Below are 19936 nucleotides of genomic sequence, written 5' to 3'. Positions count from 1 at the left end.
ATTTGGAACAGTCTTTTTCTCCAAATGAGCTTCCTCACATTGTTCGCTTTAGGTAGCTCATCTGGATTTTGTATTTGCCTCCGGAGTGAGGAATGTATTAATTACACACTTGTTATGCCCCTTCTTGGGATGAATGCAGACGATTTCCAAGCAAGAGTTGCTATGACTTTGAAATGTATTATTATTGCTGCTATGCTGTTTTTTCCTTAACACCAAGTACTGCAGGAACCAAGCGTGAGGAGAAGAAGCACCTCGGGGATTTCTTTGGCATGTCTAACAGCTATGCTGAGTGCTATCCAGCAACGTAAGTGAACTTAAATGAAATCTATTACTGCAGTCCCATGTATTTGCTGTCCTTTTCTGTATACAGGTAGCCACAGTATCTCAGAAGTTATTAGGACTGTGCTAAATGTTAATACTTGTAAATAAATTTCCCTTTTGATTATCTAACACTAACCTGCCGACCCTTGCAATCCATCTCCTTCACTTGTGTTGATGAGTCTCTCTTCTACAGAATGGACGACCTGGCTGTGGACAGCGATGACGAGGTTGATTACAGCAAAATGGATCAGGTAAATTTCAGCAAGATGTTGCGTATGCCAGGAGGTAAAAACGGAAGGGAATGTCTAGCTCTAGATCCTGCTGTCATTTATTTTCACCCACACTGAATGAAGCTGATGCTGTCTCTCTCGTCTTCCTGGCAGGGTAACAAGAAGGGTCCTCTGGGACGCTGGGACTTTGACACGCAGGAGGAGTACAGTGATTACATGAATAACAAGGAGGCTCTGCCCAAGTAAGTGCTTGGGCAGTACTGTGCGTGATCAGACACATTTACAGAACTGCAACATGTCTTTTCATTTAAGACCTGGCAAGCTGTCATGTATTGTGCTTGGTTGTATTTGTATAAACATTGCCCATTGTCCCTTTCTCTCTGCAGAGCTGCCTTCCAGTACGGCATCAAAATGTCAGAGGGGCGGAAAACCCGTCGTTTTAAGGAGACTAATGAGAAGGCCGAGCTGGATCGGCAGTGGAAGAAGATCAGTGCTGTAAGTGTTTTTTTTTTTTTTTGTAGAGATCCAGTTGTTCAGACAAGGTCCTAGTTTCAAAAGAGCACTGCAACTGAATGATTTTTATATATGACATGCTTTTTTAGAGTAAATGCATATATTCATGCCAAATAAGTGTGTTGCCGGACTTCCATCAGTAATGAGCTTAAGGCAGAGTAACAAGTCGCAGTCCACCATGCTGTGGGAAGTAACACACATGTTGTTTGTTTGTTTTTTTTAGATTATTGAGAAGAGGAAAAAAATGGATTCAGATGGGTTAGTATTTATTTATTTATTTATTTATTTGCTTGTTTGTTTTCTTAAACTACTTTACTTCATGTGCTTCATGATTTTTCCAAAAACAAGTTTTTCTTGCTCCTATAAAGAGAGCAGCACAGATAAATGTTCTTAATAATAATAATAATAATAATAATAATAATAATAATAATAATAATAATAATAATAATAATTTAAAAAATGTAAGCCCTGTTCTGCAGTAATGCTATAAATCTTTTACTACAGGGTTCAAGTGAAGAGACCAAAATACTGAAGACCCCCACCGCCCATCTCTGTTAACATCTTTATTTTCATAATTGTTCTTTTTGAACAAAACAAAGTTTGTAGTGCTTTATATTTAAGGTGTGTAACTTTTTTTTTTTTCATCAGCATGTGGAATAAATTAAGTAGACTGATGATATTTTACATTTAGTTTACTGTGCATATATGTAATTCCTTCATTTTCTATTTTATCTTGTGTTATGAAAAATAACTGAATAAATGTTACTGTACCAAATCTGTCCTTTTTCTTTATCAAATCAATTTCTAACATCAAGCATCAAGTGTGATGTTTCCACTGCAACATGATCAGTCTGTTGATACAGTAATTAGTTTAAACATTGTCCACATAGAACATGTGAATTGCTACACCGAGGAATACTGTGGTGTTGTTTCATTCACTACAAACATCCCTTTTTTTATTGAATCAGTTATATTTTATTAGACGTGCCTGCATTTTTGTAACAGCATGGCAGACGGCTGCATTTATTTGAGTGCTGTACATCCAGATTATCCTGTGTATCATTCATCGGGTCAAAATTTGATAAATATCTTACTTGCACAACAGCCTCGTCCCACCCAGCCAAAAATCGGTGTTCAATCTCGGTAATATCTTGGTAGGTTTGACCAATCTTAGCCCGTGTCGCTACCAAGAATGGACCAGGAAAGAGCCAATCAGATTTCGCAGAGCTACCAAGAATCAAGTGACGGAATTATCCAATCAGATCTCGTAGAACTACCAAGAATACTGAGCGTTTTCAACGACGGTAGATTATTGAATCTTGAAGTCTTTTGGTTTATTTCGAAATACAATCATCTGAAGGTAAAAATTTTATTACAGTATTATTTTAATTCTCACTAGTACGGTACCTATAGTCACCAATAATTAAAAAATGCCAATAATATATGTTCGTATTACAAATGTCAGCTGTAGAAATGCGCGGATAGTAAACTCTATATTTTGTAATATTATCAATAAAAATACACGATTGACATTTTTACAATCGGTGTCAGTTCTGAGTGTTAAAAAATGTAATATTTACAACAGCTAGAAACTTGTTTGAGAGACTGTTTTATCTAAAGCGCAATTATATTTAATACAGTTGTCCGTTATAATGGTACTGTAATACTTGTATCCGGGACAACAGAAAATGCACGTATCGCAAACTGCAATATACAGTACATTATCTGTATGTATTCAAATTTCAATGTATTTGAAATTCATGGTTTCTGAAATTCATTAAAGGTGTCCTTAGTGTAGTGGTGATCACGTTTGCCTAACACGTGGAAGGTCCCTTGTTCACAAACATCCCACCTTTCTCAGCCTAGGACCACGGAGCGTTTTCAAGGCCTCGTTAGCGCAGTAGGTAGCGCGTCAGTCTCATAATCTGAAGGTCGTGAGTTCGATCCTCACACGGGGCAGCACTTTTATTATTGGTTAGTTATTTAAAAATAAATACCAAAAATGTGAAATGCTGTCAGAACGTTGTTCATGGTCGTAAATACTTAGATGTCCTTATTGTTTTAAAACTGAGTATCAACAAAGCATCTGGACAAATGTGGAACTGCTGCAATTTGTATGTGAGCACAGGAACAGACATTAACATATACGCGCTTATACTATAAAACGTATCGGGGCTATATTATATATTAAAGTCTTGTTCTTTCATTTATGCAATAAATTAAATAAAAAAATGCTTTGCAGAACGAGTTCAATATAATGTACTCCCTTCACTCAAGCAAGGTGCTAGTAAGATACTATATGAATAGGGGAGGTTGACACGATGTGTTTCCGTAGTGTAGTGGTTATCACGTTCGCCTAACACGCGAAAGGTCCCCGGTTCGAGACCGGGCGGAAACATTAATTTTTGTAATTTATTTTAAAATAAAAACCCCATTACAAATATATTTATTTTTTATACGTCTTAGATTATACGGCACGTATCGCAAATTGCACAGTACAGTACAATTCTTATTGTCTATTTGTAGGTGATTGTGGTTGATAAGTGGGTTCCATGTCTTTCCGGCGCCTCCTTAAGACTCGCCTCTTCAAACAGCACCAGAACTCCTCTGTATCCTGGGACACTATCACCCTTCATGTAAATGTGCTTTATTTTGCTCTTATCTGCCCCCTTTTTACTGCATTTAATCCTGTACTTCAGAATACTGTAATCTGCCAAGTGTTTAACCTGTAGTACTTTGTATTTAATCACATCCTGATGTAACTATCACTATTTAATCATATCCTGATGTCACTATCACTATTATCTGCTGTATTATTGAATTGTGGTTTGTCACACTTGTACTTTGCTTGAACAAAAGTTATTGTATTTCTTGCTTTTATTGTATTACTTGAATTGTAACACTTGAAATGTATTTGCTTACGATTGTAAGTCAACCTGGATAATGGCGTCTGCTAAGAAATAAATAATAATAATAATAATAATAATAATAATAATAATAATAATAATAATAATAATAATAATAATAATAATAATAATAATAATAATAATAATGTCTTACTAAATGTTTCTGTAGTGTAGTGGTTATCACGTTCGCTTCACACGCGAAAAGTTCCCGGTTGGAAACACGTGTGTATTTTTATTATTATTTTTTTTTTTTTAATCAGTTATATTTATTAGACGTGGCAGCATTTTTGTAACAGCATGGCTGATGGTTGCATTTATTTGAGTACTGTACAAATAATGCACTGTATATTGCAGTTTGCGATATATGCAATATGATCTAAGAAGTATAAAAAAAATGTATTTGTAACGGATTGTTATTTTAAATAAATTCTTTAAAAAAAATGTTTCCAACCGGGGACCTTTTGTGTGTTAGGCGAACGTGATAACCACTACACTACGGAAGGACGTCTTGTGACACGGTCCACTATTCATACAGTAGCTTACTAACATATATAGTTTTTATTTAACACCATAAATAATACAAGCCCTTAATATATAATATAGCCCTGATACGTTTTATAGTGTAAGCGCGTACATGTTAATGTCCATTCCTGTGCTCACATACAAATTGTAACAGTTCTACATTTGTCCAGATGCTTTTTTGATACCCAGTTTTAAAATAATAAGGACATCTAAGTATTTACGACCATGAACAACGTTTTGACAGTTTTTAAGGCAACCCCAGCCTTAAACGATTTTGGTATTTATGTTTAAATAACTCTTACCCAAGAATAAAAGTGCTGCCCCGTGTGAGGATCGAACTCACGACCTTCAGATTATGAGACTGACGCGCTACCTACTGCGCTAACGAGGCCTTGAAAATGTTTTCCGTTCCAGGATTGAGGAATGTGGGATCTATGCAATGCTAAAGGTTTCAAAGCAGGGATCTTGAGATTTGCTCAGACCCAAAGATCCTGTGATTTTTTATTCAGAAAAAACACCTTTGCTGGCATTGGTGTGCTCTTCCTCTGGAGTGGTAGCTGGTCTTCATTGCAATGGTTTTCTGCAAGCAAGCAGAACATTGGCTAGTTCCACCTTGAAGTCTAGATATTCCATAACCTCTCTCTTTCTGTCCCCTAAGGAATAGCGATCTTGTCAGTATTGTAACCATGCATTTGCTGCTGACAAATCCAGCATGTGAACGATCACCTTAGCTATCCATTTCTTGATCCTGGCTTTTGCCCTGTAGTAGGATATGCAGCTGTCAATCATGTCAGCTCCTCCCATTTTTTAATAGTAATCTCTGGACGATTGACCTCGATTTATTTATCATACATTCTAAAATGATTCAGCTGTCACGCCTACATTGTAAATGAATGAAAAGCATCAGAAAGAGGTTGTACATAAACCCCAAAGTTTAAGAAAAAACTTGATATAAAACAGTAAATAAATAAATAAAAACCCAAGTAAAACATATGAATCATTTTTATTTAATAACAAGAATTGACACCTATTGTAAAAATGTCAATCGTGTATTTTTATTGATAATATTACAAAATATAGAGTTTACTCTCCACGCATTTCTACAGCTGACATTTGTAATACGAACATATATTATTATTGGCATTTTTTAATTCTTGGTGACTATAGGTACAGTACTAGTGACAATTAAATAATACTGTAATAAAATTCTTACCTTCAGATGAGTGTATTTCAAAATAAACCAAAAGACTTCAAGATTCAATAATCTCCCATCGTTGAAAACGCTCAGTATTCTTGGTAGTTCTACGAGATCTGATTGGATAATTTCGTCACTTGAGTCTTGGCAGCTCTGGGAAATCTGATTGGCTCTTTCCTGGTCAAATCTTGGTAGCGACACGGGCTATGATTGGTCAAAACTACCAAGATATTACCAAGATTGACATCGACTTTTGGCTGTGTGGGAGCGCCAACGAGGCTGTGAGAAAGTAACCCTTCGTTGAGAGTCATAATGCAAATCACATATTAGGAATATATTGTATGGCAGAATAAAATAATTATATTATATTATATTATATTATATTATATTTGAATAACCATCCAACTCCGCATTAGTCAAACTCCCTCTCAAATGTAATTATTACTGTATTCTTTAGTTTGCTCTTATCTGAAGTTGGATCTTATTTGCTACTGATTTTATTGTTCTTTTTACGGCTCTTCTCTGTAATGTGATATTTTGTAACAATTGTAAGTCGCCCTGTATAAGGCGTCTGCTAATAAATAAATAAATAAATAAATAAATAAATAAATGAATAATAATACAATACCTAACCCCTGTGATGTGCCTAGTGTTCCCCCCTCATTAAACGGCAATAAATGATACATTAAATGTTCATTCCGATCACCCAGTTGCAAGCACCAATCAGAATTTAATTCTTGACATTGATGTTGCGGTATAGTGTCCCAGTATGCAGCCCCCACCCCGTCTAATTCTGCCACAAACAAATCCATGTTGTTCTGGGTTGACTCAGTGGCCCTCTGTAAATCCATGAGAAGCACATTTTCTATGTGGACAGTGCTTAAAGTAATTACTGTATCAATGGATCATGTTGCAGTGGAAATATCACACTTGATGCTTGATGTTAGAAATGGATTTAATAAAGTAATTGTACAGTAATTGTGTTGCTATTTTATTCTAATACAGTTGAAGTTCATGGAACAGAATTCAAGTTATAATTTGTTCCATTGTTTTATCTCTAACGCTACTAACACATCTAATAATACGCAGTTATAACCATTTTGTTTTTCTAATCACTTCACTGTTAAAGCACCAATGCGGTGGTGCTGTGTCGGGGTCTTGCTGGTAGACATCGGCCCATATGAGTGTAACACTCGACCCAGTGTCCTCCAGCGCAGTGCAGGGGACCCCCTCTATGCTGACCAGGACGTGACTGAAGTCCAGCACCGAGTCCTGCCTACAGTACCACCACCATGGCCAAGGAACATGATAGTAACTGGAAGGTACGGATTCTGTGAAGATTTATTTTTGTATTATAATTTGTTTTCTTAAAATTTGAGAGCCTAGTTATTCCTGTTCTAAAAAAATAAATAAAAATCAGGGCCTGCCTTATGATTGCTATAATTAATATTAGTCCGGTTGAGCACATTTTCTAGTAAAACCACAAATAGTGTTCCAGGTGGCACTGCCTACACAACACAAACTTAGAAATCAGTCAGACTCGACTCAGAGTGAATGCATTGGTCGTAACAAAAAGTTACAAGAAGTGCTGCTATCGCTATGATACATTTACGCTTGCATTTAAAAAAAAATAATAAATAATTAACCCACAGGTTTTAAACGTTCGGAAATAAAATGCAACACATGGAGACCACTGAAAAATAATAATACAGAAAAAAAAGCTGTTTCCGCCCGGGGACTTTTTGCGTGAGGCGAACGTGATAACCACTACACTACGGAAACTTCACGGAAGACAGCGCTCAAGCACTGAGCACAGCAAGTGCTACAGGTCGATGGTGATGCACGTGTTTAGTTCATTTTCTAAGTACAGGCGTATCATCACTTCAATAGTCTATATTTTTCAATGGGAAGCCATATGTCTGTTTATCCCATATAGTTGTAATAGCGTTAATTTGCTGTTCAACTTTCAAATAGTTGAGTTTTAGATAAAACATACTGACTGAAAACAGAACGACGCAGAATAGGTAGTGTAGTGGTTATCACGGGCGCCTAACACACATAACATACATACTCCTGACTTTTAAGAATGAGTTTAACATTTATGTATTTAGCTTTTTCTATTTACAGAACTGCCCGTTTAGTCATAGTCACGCCCCCCCTCTCCACGGCCTCTTTTTTATTATATTACATATGAAGTGGTGGCCAACGCTGTTTTGAGTGATGAAGAATAAGAAGTTGTCCCTTCTCATATAAGGTAAGAATGAGTTGGATGGTTAAAATAAAATTATACATGGCGATGATTAATAGATTAAATTATACCGTTTCCATGAATGTCCTGAAGAAGCCAGTGTAACAAACCGTTAGAGTACCCCTGCGTGATACTCTATTACTGCTTCCACCGACTGGCACAGACACGAAGAACGTTCAGGCAACTAACTTTTATTTACAATATTTACACAAGTCAACACTTTCTTTGTATAGATTATTGCCCTGTACGGGTCACTAACTGGCTCACTTCTTTGCCCCTCTCTAACTATTTCAGAATACCGAGTTCTACAGGCCGAGGCCTGTGCAAGTCCTTTCCCCGTGGAATTGAGTCCACTGGGATGAACTTAGCAGGAAACTCTAGCTGAGGAGCCTGGTAAGTGTCAGGAAAGATCCTTCGACCCAGGTGGGTCAGTCCGCAGTTACGTACAGGCCACCTCCCTCCGCTGGAGTAGTTCTGTACGCTGGTAAGTTCAATGTAGGCTTTCCCTGCCGGGGTAGCTTTGTATTCCAAGTCAGAAGTGGCTTCCCCCTGCTGGAGTATTTCTGCAACACTGGTAAGGGTGGAACAGACTCCCTCTGCTGGAGTCTCTCTGCAACACAGGTAAGGATAGCGCAGACTCCCTCTGCTGGAATCTTGCTGCAACACAGGTAAGAACAAAGAAGACACCCTCTGCTGGAGTGTCTCTGCAACACAGGTAAGGATAGCGCAGACTCCCTCTGCTGGAGTCTTGCTGCAACACAGGTAAGAACAAAGAAGACACCCTCTGCTGGAGTATCTCTGCAACACAGGTAAGGACAAAGAAGACACCCTCTGCTGGAGTATCTCTGCAACACAGGTAAGAACAAAGAAGATACCCTCTGCTGGAGTATCTCTGCAACACAGGCAAGGATAGCGCAGACTCCCTCTGCTGGAGTCTTGCTGTAACACAGGTAAGCGTAAGCAAGTATGGAATGGGCCCTCCCAGAAGAAGGGCTCTGTTGATAAAGAATTGTATCCAGGCTGTGGGGAAGGACCCCTGCAGCTGACGTCCCAGTCGTTCACGGAAACACGGGAGTGTCTCCGAGTTCAAGCACAATATCCATACTGTCCACACCACCTGTGGGTACTGTTGTTCATGTGTGTCACAATAAAGCACGTCCAGAAAACCAGACTGCTGCCTCAGTTCTCTCTGTTACAGCCCGCTGTTCCTGCAGCGCATGAATGCGCGCTTTCCCTCCGAGTCCCGAGTCAAACACACATACACAAATAGACGGCAGTTGTGACGGTTCCCAATCGTCACGAAAACTGCGGAACTGTTTTAAATTAACTACCGAGAGGCAGCGTTTATCTACCAACGTTTCATAAAATAAATTAAACTTTGTCAAAACAAAAGACTACCTCACCAAGAGGAAAACGCTCACGGTATAAACAAAACACAACTCTTGTTCAAAAAAGAAACCAAACGTTCACTTTACCTTACAATACTACGTAATGCACTCTCAACCTTCTGGGAACTATTCAGCAGGACAAACCGGCGGTGCTCCCCACAATCACCCCCTGCTGTCCCGCTCCACTTCCCTTTATACCCAGAAACCCCGCCTTGCCCATTAGTGCTAAGGTTCCTGGGTTGCGTAGTCTTTCAAATGGCGTCGCCATTTCTTAAAGGCGACACCGCTCTTTCTTACACCTGTGATACGGCATTTAGTCTCAAGAGAACAGTCATCCTCATCATCATCTTCCTCCACATTCAGTGTGGGCCAGGTGATTCTTTCAAGGATCATCTTGAGGAAAAAAAGAATGAATAGATAAATGAATGAACGGCAGGGGATCTCTTGCTGAACCTTATTGGCCATTTTTGTTCAATTCCAATATTGAAATGGCTCAATACCAAGCTTCATCTCAAAGCTCTATACAAGCTGGGTTTTATATTGTAGACCAAAACACCAAAAAATATATAAACTTCAGAATTAGAAATATAACTAGTAAATCACATTATCAAAACACTGAAACAGTAACACACTGCCACAGGCATTCAAAACTTAATTAGGGAACAACATGTAATAAAATGTAACACACCTGGGAGGTGTATAGTGTGTCAGAATTTCAATGTGCTGAATTAAGCAGGTGAATTTGTTAAATGAAGTCCTTTAGTGATTGTTTCAACTAAAAATTCCCTCTTCAGACCTCAATCACAAGAGTTTCCCTTTTATTGAACAAATTTGCTGGATAGGGGCTCTCCATGACTGGGTTTGGCCACCCCTGCTGTAGGTTATCAATTAATTACACAACTAACCAGTACAATGAGTAAACCGAACATGGATATGCACGAAACAAACCTACTTACAGCGTGAAGAGGAGTTTGTCCATTAGCCAATGCCGATTTTCTTCTGTCACCCCTGGAAGATCCAAGCTTAATGCCAATTGCAGTATAATGCTTTTGTCTTCTTCACTGAGAAAAAATTTTTGTAAGACAACATTAGCATAAACATTTCCTGAAACCCACTACATGCAAATTTCTTCATTTTACTGCAAGTAAACCTTTCAAAATAGTTAATGTACTGTATTTAACATTGACCAATTACATTAACAAAAACTCTATACCTGCTGCTACAGCTGTCACTGTGACTATTTCTGAGAAAGAAAAGTCTCTCACAAAAGAGGCACTTCATCAGGGGCCCAGTGGATAAGGACAGTCCAGGAACCTACAAAATGAATTGCAGCAGACAATTTGGGTTTCTGGGTCCCTTAAATATTTTGCTGAGTACCCCTCATTAGGGCAAGGAATAACAGCCTAGATCCGGCTTCTCGTAGATCCTGAAATCTTCATTTGTTCAAATCTACCACCTTCACTCAGTTTGGGATAAGATTTGAATAACTGGCTTCTGAATCCTTCACAGCTGCTGTCACAACCTTGACATAAAAAAGAACACAAATGTAATAAATGTGAATCTAGCGAACATCTTACACACTGATACACAACCTTGTATTTTGCTGCTACTAAAGCGGCATAGGTTTTTTATTGGTTTTATTTTTGTATACCATCAACACAAAGCTGAATGGATCACTAACTGCAAAACAATCCAAAACTAAATTCCAGACATTTACTTTGAGTGGCATCTAAAAGGATTTTGGGAGCTTTATGATACTAATAGTGGTTGATGACATTTCAGTAGCATTGAGCAGTGGTTTAATAAAAAGTCTAAAATATCGAAGGTACAGGTTACATTGCATTGAACTCTACATCGCGTTATTTGTTATTATAGACCGTCCGTCTCATTAGGTTTATTTGTATCTGATTTTAGAGTCGTGATATATACTGAGCATCGAAAGAAACTTTTTAGATAACATTCTCTAGAATGACAAATTCTGTTTTACAGCAGGTGCAGTAAGATTGTAATGTGCTGATTAACAATTGACATTGTACTGTATATAGTTATGAGGGGACAGGGTACTGTGAAATTCACAGGCAAGTACTAGCGTGTGGCCACCGTTGCTGAGCAGTAGACATTTTGTCAATGTCCATCATGTATATACCTCGTTTTTTTTCCGAATTAAATGTGTAATAATACTGATACGTTTCTTGTGATGTTCAGTATATGTACTATTAAATAAACCGTTTCATTTTGACAGAATATTTGCATAAACGTACCTTGAAAGGAGATTCTTTTCTCCCCCAGTCCTGCTACATTCAATTCGTCTTTTTCTGCTGTCTAGTCGGCACCGTGGAAATGGTTTTCCGTTTTAGACAGCAGAAGTTGTGAGTGTAATAACACCAACACGGCGCTGGAGTGGGAACGTTCGTCTTTTTGAAGACGATCCTCTGTATGGGGCGAAAAATCCTTGAAAAAAAAAAAGGGACAAAAATATAAACTATAAAATATTACTATACCACTATAGCATGCAGAAATTGTGCATCTAACCCACTTAAAACAGACACAGTACGGTTAAGAACAAATTGAAGGAGAATGCTCAGCAAAACAATTAAACTACTAGCTAAATGCAACTGGCGCTGAAAACAAAATGCTCACAATAATACACGGCCTTCCAACACACAGTGATCTAGCGAGCCCACATCGGCATCGATTGTGTTCCCTGGAGCAGGGAGAAACAAACTTCCTACAGCCAATAGTGTACTTGATACCGCCCACTGAATGAATAAATAAATAAATAAATGAATAAATAAATAAATAAATAAATAAATAAATAAATAAATAAATAAATAAATAAATGCATGAACAAATAGATGTTGCAATAAATCAATATTTCAACATTTATTTATTCATTTATTTATTTCTCTATGTATTTATTTTTAATTTTGCCATGGATAGTCCTCCATACTCCATAAAATACAGCGATCTGATAGTAAAACGTATTTTGGTAACTTGGAAAACGAATGCCTTGGGTTGAGCAATACTGTTGGGTGGAAACCGCGCTAGCAGGGATGAATCACATTTGCATACCCATAATGCACGTTGCCAGAATCTAATTTCCTCTTATGTAATGTATGCTTTTAAAATATCATATTTAAATATAAATGTCAGCACACAGTACTTGTATACTGTTTTGGTTGTTTTTCTCAAGACGTAGATGTTAAAATGCTCGTTTAAAAAAAAACTTAAAAAAATAAATAAATAAAAAAACTAACCGTCCCTTGTTACAATAGCAATATGAGTAGGTTGCTTACTGCACTAACAAATGTTAATATACTCTGGTTTCTCTTCAGATCGCATAAATCTTTCGCCTTTTACTAAAGATTTCCGTGGAGAGGAACATTTATGAGTTTTAACTAATTTTTTGATGTCCTGTTTCGGCGGGGCTTCCTTGTGTTGTAAAATAATAGAACTGTGGTATGTATTGTTGGTTCGGAAAATGGGCCTGTTATTCACAGTAACCTCCGTTACAGACTGCAGCCTTTTTGCTCAAACTAAGGAAGTGGGTGTTTTAGTTGTTTATGTATAGTAGAACCGATTGTACCCCACTTTCATCCAATCACTCAACCATTCGTGCAAGATGGTGGGAAGGGAAGTGAAGCCTCCGAATCATTTGGTTCGCAAAATTCACTGAGCCGAAGCAGATAAAACGCTTCATGCTCTTTAGTGCCTTCTCTTGGTAGATCTGCACAACTCAATACATTAAGTTTAGGCACAGACCTGCACAACAGCGCCAAAATCATGTTGCGGCGGCAGCAGTATTACATCCGTAGTGGTTTAGCACTACCATAAAGAATGAATGGGAAATGGTTTAGTGCGGTCACTTTTCGCGCATTCCTCGTTAGTATAGTGGTCAGTATCCCCGCCTGTCACGCGGGAGACCGGGGTTCAATTCCCCGACGGGGAGATTTTTTTTTTTTTTTTTTTTTTTTAAACTTTCCTTAAATATTTTACGCACAAAATGTAGTTGACAATTATTTACCAGATATGGTATATATTCGCTTTTTTATCTATACCTATATACGTAATCCTTACCCGCTGTACCATATTTACAGTATTATTCGTTGAGTTTAACTATTTATTATTTGACCTGTGCTTTTGTACATTTCAGAATATCATTTTTATAGACGATTTCTATTGCTAAAACAGTTTGTGCAAGAATACTCTTGTCCTCACTGAAAATAAAGTGTACTCTGGTTTCTCTTCAGTTCGAATAAATCTTTCTAAGACTAAGGCTTAGAGGGTAGTGGCATTGCCCGCTCCCTCCGAGGGTCTGTGAGAGGTTTGTTCGGGTGAGGAGGAACAGAATTTTTTTTATTTTTGACTGGCTTTCTTCAGCTCGGCAACTTTTTGGAAGACTAATGCTCAGTCTGGTTTTGGCTTGCCCAATCCAGGCCGAGGGTCTTTCAAGATTTTGTTGACTGTTGAGAGCAGTTTTTTCTTTTTCAGGCGGTTCCAGTTTTTTTCTTTTTCAGGCGGTTCCGGCTTTTCCAGACGTTCCTGGAGTTCGAGAGAAGGAGGACCTACCATCCAGACGACCTTTGAGGACCCTTTGATGACCTAGACGACCTCATCCCCAGCCCTTGATTGTAATCGAGATCCAGACCGAGAGAGCAGCAGGCGCCCAGCAGAGGGCGCCATCTGGGAGGAGCAGAGGGCGGCCCCGGACCCCGAGGAGGCGTCACAGCCACGATTCTTCCTACGTGGTCTCGGTGCCAAGCAGCGCCCCCTACTCCGCCAGGGAAGGACACCGTTCACCTGGGGAGGGGGTCCCTCTTGCGAGGCGACCATCTCCTCAGGGACTAAAGTAATAGTTCCTTCAACTGCCCAGATTTGCTGCTTACGTTGTCTCTTTTCCGTAGAGAGAGACAACCCGGACGTCCAGAGGCTTCTCCCACCCCAATCGGAGGAGCCAGCTGAAGGATGGCGTTCCGGCCAACCCAGGAGACCAGGAGGCACAATGCGGTGCGCTTCACAAGAAACAAGCAAGATGAAACGGAACCAGGACTGACGAGACTGGAGTTCAGCCGGACCATTCTTCAGAGGGGTATGGGTTTTTCCCCTTCTGACTTGAATTGTTTGGTGAAATTGCCAGGGCTTAAGGAAGTGTTTGAGGTCAGTTTTAGGAACCCCCAAAAGTTACAAGAAATGTGGTCCTTTTGGGGGGAGAATAAATATCTCGCTCCATACAAAGAATTTTGTGTGGATGCACTGACAGACAGAGAAATGAAAGTTGTTACTGTCCAATTTTTCAATGAGGCTGTTAGCGACTATGATATTACAACATGGCTTAACCGCTATGGGAGGGTGTCATCAGAAGGGAGGAAAATTACAGATGAAGATGGGGTTTGGACAGGCGCCAGAAAGTGGCTGGTACGCCTCAATGTTGATCCATCGGGCATTAGAGGCGTCCGCCACATTCCAAACTCCATAGTGTTAGGGCCCAACAGAGGGCTGGTATTCTATAATGGGATGCCAAAACTCTGCAGGAAATGTGGGGAATTAGGACACCTGGCGGCCGCGTGTACTGTAGTCAAGTGCAGGAATTGCGGCGCCCCCCACGAGACCAGCCACTGCAGAGAAGAGAGGCAGTGCAATTTGTGTGGAAAGAAGGGGCACCTGTTTAAGGACTGCCCCTCTTCCTATGCCAACATGGCCAGAGCCAGCAAGGCAAACACGAACAAGCCTAGGCCTGAGCAGGAAGAGGGAGCAAGTAACAAAGATCAGTCCACATCACCACCAACAGCATCCAAAACCCAGACTCCAGCACCACCATCATCACCAGCACCCCCCTCACCCCCCCGCCCCCGAGACATGTCCCGTTTTACGAGGACCCCTTCCCCCAGCCCAGAGAGAGAGTACAACAGCTACTCCACTAGCTCCTCCAGTAGCTCCTCTGATGCAGAACACGAGGCAGGGAGGGAGCCCGGACCCAGCAGCGGCCCCCCCCTGAGTAGGGCCCTCTCAGCGCCAGCACTCCCCCTTGGCTCTCGTTATGACGCCATAAGGATTGAGTCCGTGGGGGAGGAAAGCGAAAGCGACAGTGAAAGTGAGAGTGAGAAGGAGGGGAAGGGAGTGAAGAACCAGCAGAGGGTGGGGAAAAGAAAGGGTAGAGACGAGGGGGGGAAAAGAAAGAAGATCAAGATCAAAGACAGCAAGTTGCAGGTGGCCCCCATAGATCCAAAACCAGATAATGTCCACACAAAGTCCCCAGTCTTGCCCTCGCAGGCAGAGACGGAGGCGAGTGGGACGGCTACACTGCCGCCTAGTGGGCAGGTAGCAGCCAGCCAGGGCATCCCCAGCCAGCCTTCCCAGTCGTTGGCACAAACCCTAGCACACCTCGCAGAAGAGGTGTTCACTAATGCACCGAGGGAGAGGTCGGGGTCAACACCTTCCCTGACCAGCAGTACCTCGGTAGCAATGACCCTCTTCAAGCGAAGGGCCTCCCTTCAAAGCATCCTTGACCCCCTCCCTTGTATGGGCAAAACCAGGGGCCCCCTAGAGGTCCTCCTAGATACAGCACTGGAGGACATGGGAATACCCCTGGACGCGGTAAGCCAGAAGTCTGCTAACAGCTCCAATTCAACAGACGGTAACAGCCAAAGAATGCTGTCTGTCATAACCCCCCCCCCAGGACAAAGCTGACCCACACGTTCCGAGGGGCCCTGAGCAAGTTCCACCAGACTTACCTTGTGGGGAGTTGAATAGCCCCAACAACTCCACGTACTGTGCATATAAAGACGGTGCCTTCTTGGACGAGGCAGCAGTGAGTACCTTCTCAGGGGTGATGGGAGTTGCAAATAAGCCCAAGCCCCCTCGAAGCAAGCGTAGAGCTAAGAGTAGGAAGAGTGTCCCGACCTCCCAATCATAGTCGCTATGGGGTGGACGCAGCGACTCCTTTTCTTGTTAGCTACCCTGATGGCCCTGATATGTGTGTCTGTTAATGTCAGGAGCATCAGGGAGACACAAAAAAGATTTGATGTACTAAACTATCTAGCTAACTTGAAAGCAGATCTCATCTTTCTGCAGGAGTGTGGTATTTCGTCGAGCCCTGATTATAGGGACCTGAAGGAGAGTTGGACCCTGGGGGACTCCTTCTGGTCGGGCTCCAACATAGCCAGAGCCGACGGAGTAGGTATCCTGTTTAAAAACCCATTTATTACCTCCCGCAGCAGCAGGGAGGTAGAACCTGGTAGAATTCTGAGCGTGGATGTGACATACAACAACACTCCCCTCAGACTGGTCAATGTCTACGCACCCACTAACCAAAACGAAAGAGTTCAATTTTTTCCACAGCTGCGTCCACTCCTGCTGGGGAACGTACCCGTCATCGTGTCAGGTGACTTCAATTGTGCTCTGAGGGACGTAGACCGGAGCAGGCCACGCAACGACCGCTCTAGTAGAGTTTTGTCCTCCGTAATATCTGATTTCTCCCTGTGTGATGCAGGTAAGGACCTGGTGCCTCCCTTTACCTGGGTGAGCTCATCTGGGACCTCCTTCTCCCGTATAGATCTCGTCCTGCATACCAGCTCCCTTACGAAGACGGCAGTAGACACCCAGGCCGTCTTCTTCTCTGACCATAGGCTCCTGCAGGTAACATTGCAGGTCCCTCAGACCTCCCAGATGGGGTCAGGGGTCTGGAAATTAAACACCTCCTTACTCGATGACCCCTCCATAGCTGCAGCCTATAAGAGCAGGCTTGTTGAGTGGACCACTTTGCGTGACCTATTCAACTCCCCTATAGAGTGGTGGGAGATGGTCAAAATGAGAACTAAGGGTTATTTCATAGCAGCAGGCAAGAGGAAAGCAAAAGAAAGGAGGGCCAAATATAAATACCTGAATGCTGCCCTCCAGCGTCTGAGCCTGCTTCAGCTTCGGGGGTTCCCTGTAAGCGACGAGATAGCCCAGACCAAGCTAGATCTTTCAGTGCTTTGTAGGGAGGAACAATGAAAGGTCATGCACAATGCAAAAGTGCAAAAAATGGAGGAAGACGAAAAGTGTACTCGCTTCTTCTTCCAGAAAACGAGGGAGAAGCGGCACTTGATGTCCTCCATGCTCGACAGCAGGGGGAGGATAGTAGAGGATAGTGAGGGAGTGAAAAAAGTGGTAGAGAACTTCTATAGGGACCTGTATAACATCAAAGCTACAGATGACACCCTGATAGAGTGGTTCCTGAGCCAGTTGGAGCCTGACTCAGTGCGGGACGACGAGGAGGAGGAGAAGGACCCAGAACTCACGCTGGAGGAGCTCACCCAGGCGGTTAAGACCATGAACACCGGTAAGACGCCAGGTCCAGATGGCATCCCGGGTGAGTATTACCATCTTTTTTGGGACACGCTAAAAGTCCATTTAGCGGAGGTCTACAGAGCGGTCTACAGGGAGAAGCGGTTGGGCCCTTCTATGCGGGAGAGTGTAATTACTCTCCTTCATAAGAAAGGGGAAGTTAAAGATCTACGGAATTGGCGCCCAATCAGCCTCCTTTGCGTGGATTACAAGATACTAGCCAAAGCTCTGATGCTCCGGCTACAAGTACACCTCCCTTTGGTCATTGGCCCCGACCAGGCTTGTGGCGTCCCAGGGAGGTCCATCACGGATATTTTAATGTTAACAAGGGACATTCTGGCTTATTCTAGAGAACGGAACCATCCCCTCTGCCTGTTCAACCTTGACCAGGAGAAGGCGTTCGATAGGGTAAGCCATGAATATATGTACAAAGTGATGGACCAGATGAAATTCGCTCCTGGACTTAGGGAGTGGGTTAAAACCATATATACAAACATTAGTACCCGAGTCTTGGTGAACAGGCACCTGACTGGTAAAATATCTATCCAGTCAGGGGTCAGACAGGGTTGCCCACTATCCCCACTGCTATATGTCGTGTGCATTGAACCCCTCCTGCAGGCAATTCGTAGGGATACCAATATAACTGGTTTCCAGCTGCCTGGATCCAACGGGGTCCAGGTCAAAACAACAGCATATATGGACGATGTGTCACTCATTTGCACCAACACATCGTCGGTACCTCGGATTAGTAATATCCTTGAGAAGTACTGCACGGCGACCGGGGCAGTGATTAATAAGTCCAAGAGCGAAGTCTACGTGTCTAAAAATTGGCAGGTAGATAGGGAACTGTCGGACATGTACCCTGTCAAAAAGGACAAAATCAAGATTCTGGGCCTCATTTTCGAGAACAATAGCTCGGGGGCCCAGAGCTGGACGGCGGCCATTAACCAGGTCCGTAAAAAGATTGGCGGATGGAGCACAAGATCCTTAACAATGACGGGTAGAGTATTAATAACCAAGTCTATACTGTTCCCCATCCTCTCTTATGTAGGAAAAATCTTTCCCCCAGACAGGACCACCAAAAAAGTGGTGGACCGCATTATCCACCGCTTTATCTGGGGCAGCAAGATGGAGAGGGTAAAGCGAGCCACTCTGAGTAAAGCCGACAAGAAGGGAGGTAAGGGGGTCCCGGACGTTGTGCAGCTCACCCGAGTGCAGGGGCTCACGCAAACTATCAAGAACATCCAGGCCCTGGACAGGAAGGTATGTTACATGAATCGTTTCTATTTTGCCACCTGTCTCAGGGCCTTGGGCCTCTGCACTATTGATAACACCGTGCCGTACTCCTGGGACCCCCCATTGTATTATAGAACCTTAAGGGACACTATATATAAATTGGGCTTAGATAAAGCAAAATTGGCCTCCTGGGAATACAAGGCTGTAACTAAATATCTTGCCGGTTCCCAGGAAATTGAAAAAGTAGCTACTTTCTCCCTCACCCAAAGCCAAAAAATCTGGGAGAATGTGTCTCACAGCTGCCTCAGTAATGTCCAGAAGGATATAGCATGGAACACCGTCCACAGTGCACTCCCCACTCGAGCGTTCATGTTCAGGAGGGGACTAGCCCAAGTAGAAACATGCCCCTATGCAAAGTGCCGCAAGAGAGAAACACCAGCCCATATCTTCTGGGAGTGTGATGTGGCTGGCAGTGTCTGGCTCTCTGTCTCTGTCTTCCTAAACAGGTTTGCTGACACGGCCAAGATGACCGCTGAGACTGTGCTCTATGGGCCTGCGGGAGGAATCACTACCAGCACAGCTAAGTGCGTTTGGCGTGTCATCAATGTTGTCAAGCAGATCCTGTGGGAAGGCCGTAACGTCTGTGTCTATCACAAGCAGGAGCTAGACACTATCACCACGACCAGAAGGGCACAAACTCTTATCAAGGACTTTGTAATTCTGGACATCCGGACCCTCGGGAAGGACAAGGCCTGCGCGGAGTGGAGGATCGCCGGACTTCAGGACGTGAAGATGGAATAAAGGAAAAAACTGGAACCGCTAGCTCCTAGGAGCGGGACTACGGGGCACCGCTAAGCCTTTTATTTATTTTGTCATGCCAGCATTCCGCCCTTTTTAGCTGGCATGACCGTTTTTCAACGGTGCCCTGGTTTTATGTAGTCTTTTTGTTTCAGTTTTATGGACCTTTGATTTAATTTGAATGTTTTATTTGATTTTGTTTTGTTTTGTTTTATGTATCTTTAAGATTTTTAATGTAAACTATTAAAAGTTAC

General features: G+C 42.0%; 1 protein-coding gene, 1 long non-coding RNA gene and 5 other non-coding genes across 7 annotated transcripts; 5 read left to right on the top strand and 2 right to left on the bottom strand.

Annotated features, from left to right (window-relative positions):
• Positions 1 to 198: 198 nt before the first annotated feature.
• LOC131699513 (protein Red-like) lies at positions 199 to 1839 on the top strand. Its single transcript, XM_058996586.1, has 6 exons — positions 199 to 304; positions 515 to 572; positions 705 to 793; positions 938 to 1046; positions 1288 to 1322; positions 1569 to 1839. The coding sequence occupies exons 1-6, from the start codon at positions 270 to 272 to the stop codon at positions 1594 to 1596; spliced, it is 354 nt and encodes a 117-aa protein (XP_058852569.1). The 5' UTR covers positions 199 to 269; the 3' UTR covers positions 1597 to 1839.
• A 1111-nt stretch (positions 1840 to 2950) lies between these two features.
• On the top strand, positions 2951 to 3023 carry trnam-cau (transfer RNA methionine (anticodon CAU)). Its single transcript has one exon. It is a non-coding gene; the product is annotated as a tRNA-Met (tRNA).
• A 366-nt stretch (positions 3024 to 3389) lies between these two features.
• trnav-aac (transfer RNA valine (anticodon AAC)) lies at positions 3390 to 3462 on the top strand. Its single transcript has one exon. It is a non-coding gene; the product is annotated as a tRNA-Val (tRNA).
• A 1348-nt stretch (positions 3463 to 4810) lies between these two features.
• Positions 4811 to 4883, bottom strand: trnam-cau (transfer RNA methionine (anticodon CAU)). Its single transcript has one exon. It is a non-coding gene; the product is annotated as a tRNA-Met (tRNA).
• Positions 4884 to 8110: 3227 nt separating this feature from the next.
• LOC131699423 (uncharacterized) lies at positions 8111 to 12051 on the bottom strand. Its single transcript, XR_009308125.1, has 5 exons — positions 11964 to 12051; positions 11585 to 11774; positions 10537 to 10845; positions 10280 to 10384; positions 8111 to 9716 (listed from the first exon to the last, which is right to left on the bottom strand). It is a non-coding gene; the product is annotated as an uncharacterized LOC131699423 (long non-coding RNA).
• A 587-nt stretch (positions 12052 to 12638) lies between these two features.
• LOC117964633 (U5 spliceosomal RNA) lies at positions 12639 to 12753 on the top strand. Its single transcript, XR_004661156.1, has one exon. It is a non-coding gene; the product is annotated as a U5 spliceosomal RNA (small nuclear RNA).
• A 447-nt stretch (positions 12754 to 13200) lies between these two features.
• On the top strand, positions 13201 to 13272 carry trnad-guc (transfer RNA aspartic acid (anticodon GUC)). Its single transcript has one exon. It is a non-coding gene; the product is annotated as a tRNA-Asp (tRNA).
• Positions 13273 to 19936: the final 6664 nt, after the last annotated feature.

This window comes from Acipenser ruthenus, chromosome 22, assembly GCF_902713425.1.
Source record: "Acipenser ruthenus chromosome 22, fAciRut3.2 maternal haplotype, whole genome shotgun sequence".
Classification (NCBI taxonomy): domain Eukaryota; kingdom Metazoa; phylum Chordata; class Actinopteri; order Acipenseriformes; family Acipenseridae; genus Acipenser; species Acipenser ruthenus.
The sequence above is the reverse complement of the archived record's forward strand: the minus strand, read 5'-3'. Positions and strand labels throughout refer to the sequence as shown.

Bases quoted from the DNA above. Each gene is read 5' to 3' on its own strand.
- LOC131699513 (XM_058996586.1), top strand. From the start codon at position 270: ATGTCTAACAGCTATGCTGAGTGCTATCCAGCAAC. The intron at 573-704 runs GTAAATTTCAGC...TCTTCCTGGCAG, and splicing joins ATTACAGCAAAATGGATCAG to GGTAACAAGAAGGGTCCTCT. The intron at 1,323-1,568 runs GTTAGTATTTAT...CTTTTACTACAG, and splicing joins AAAAAAATGGATTCAGATGG to GGTTCAAGTGAAGAGACCAA.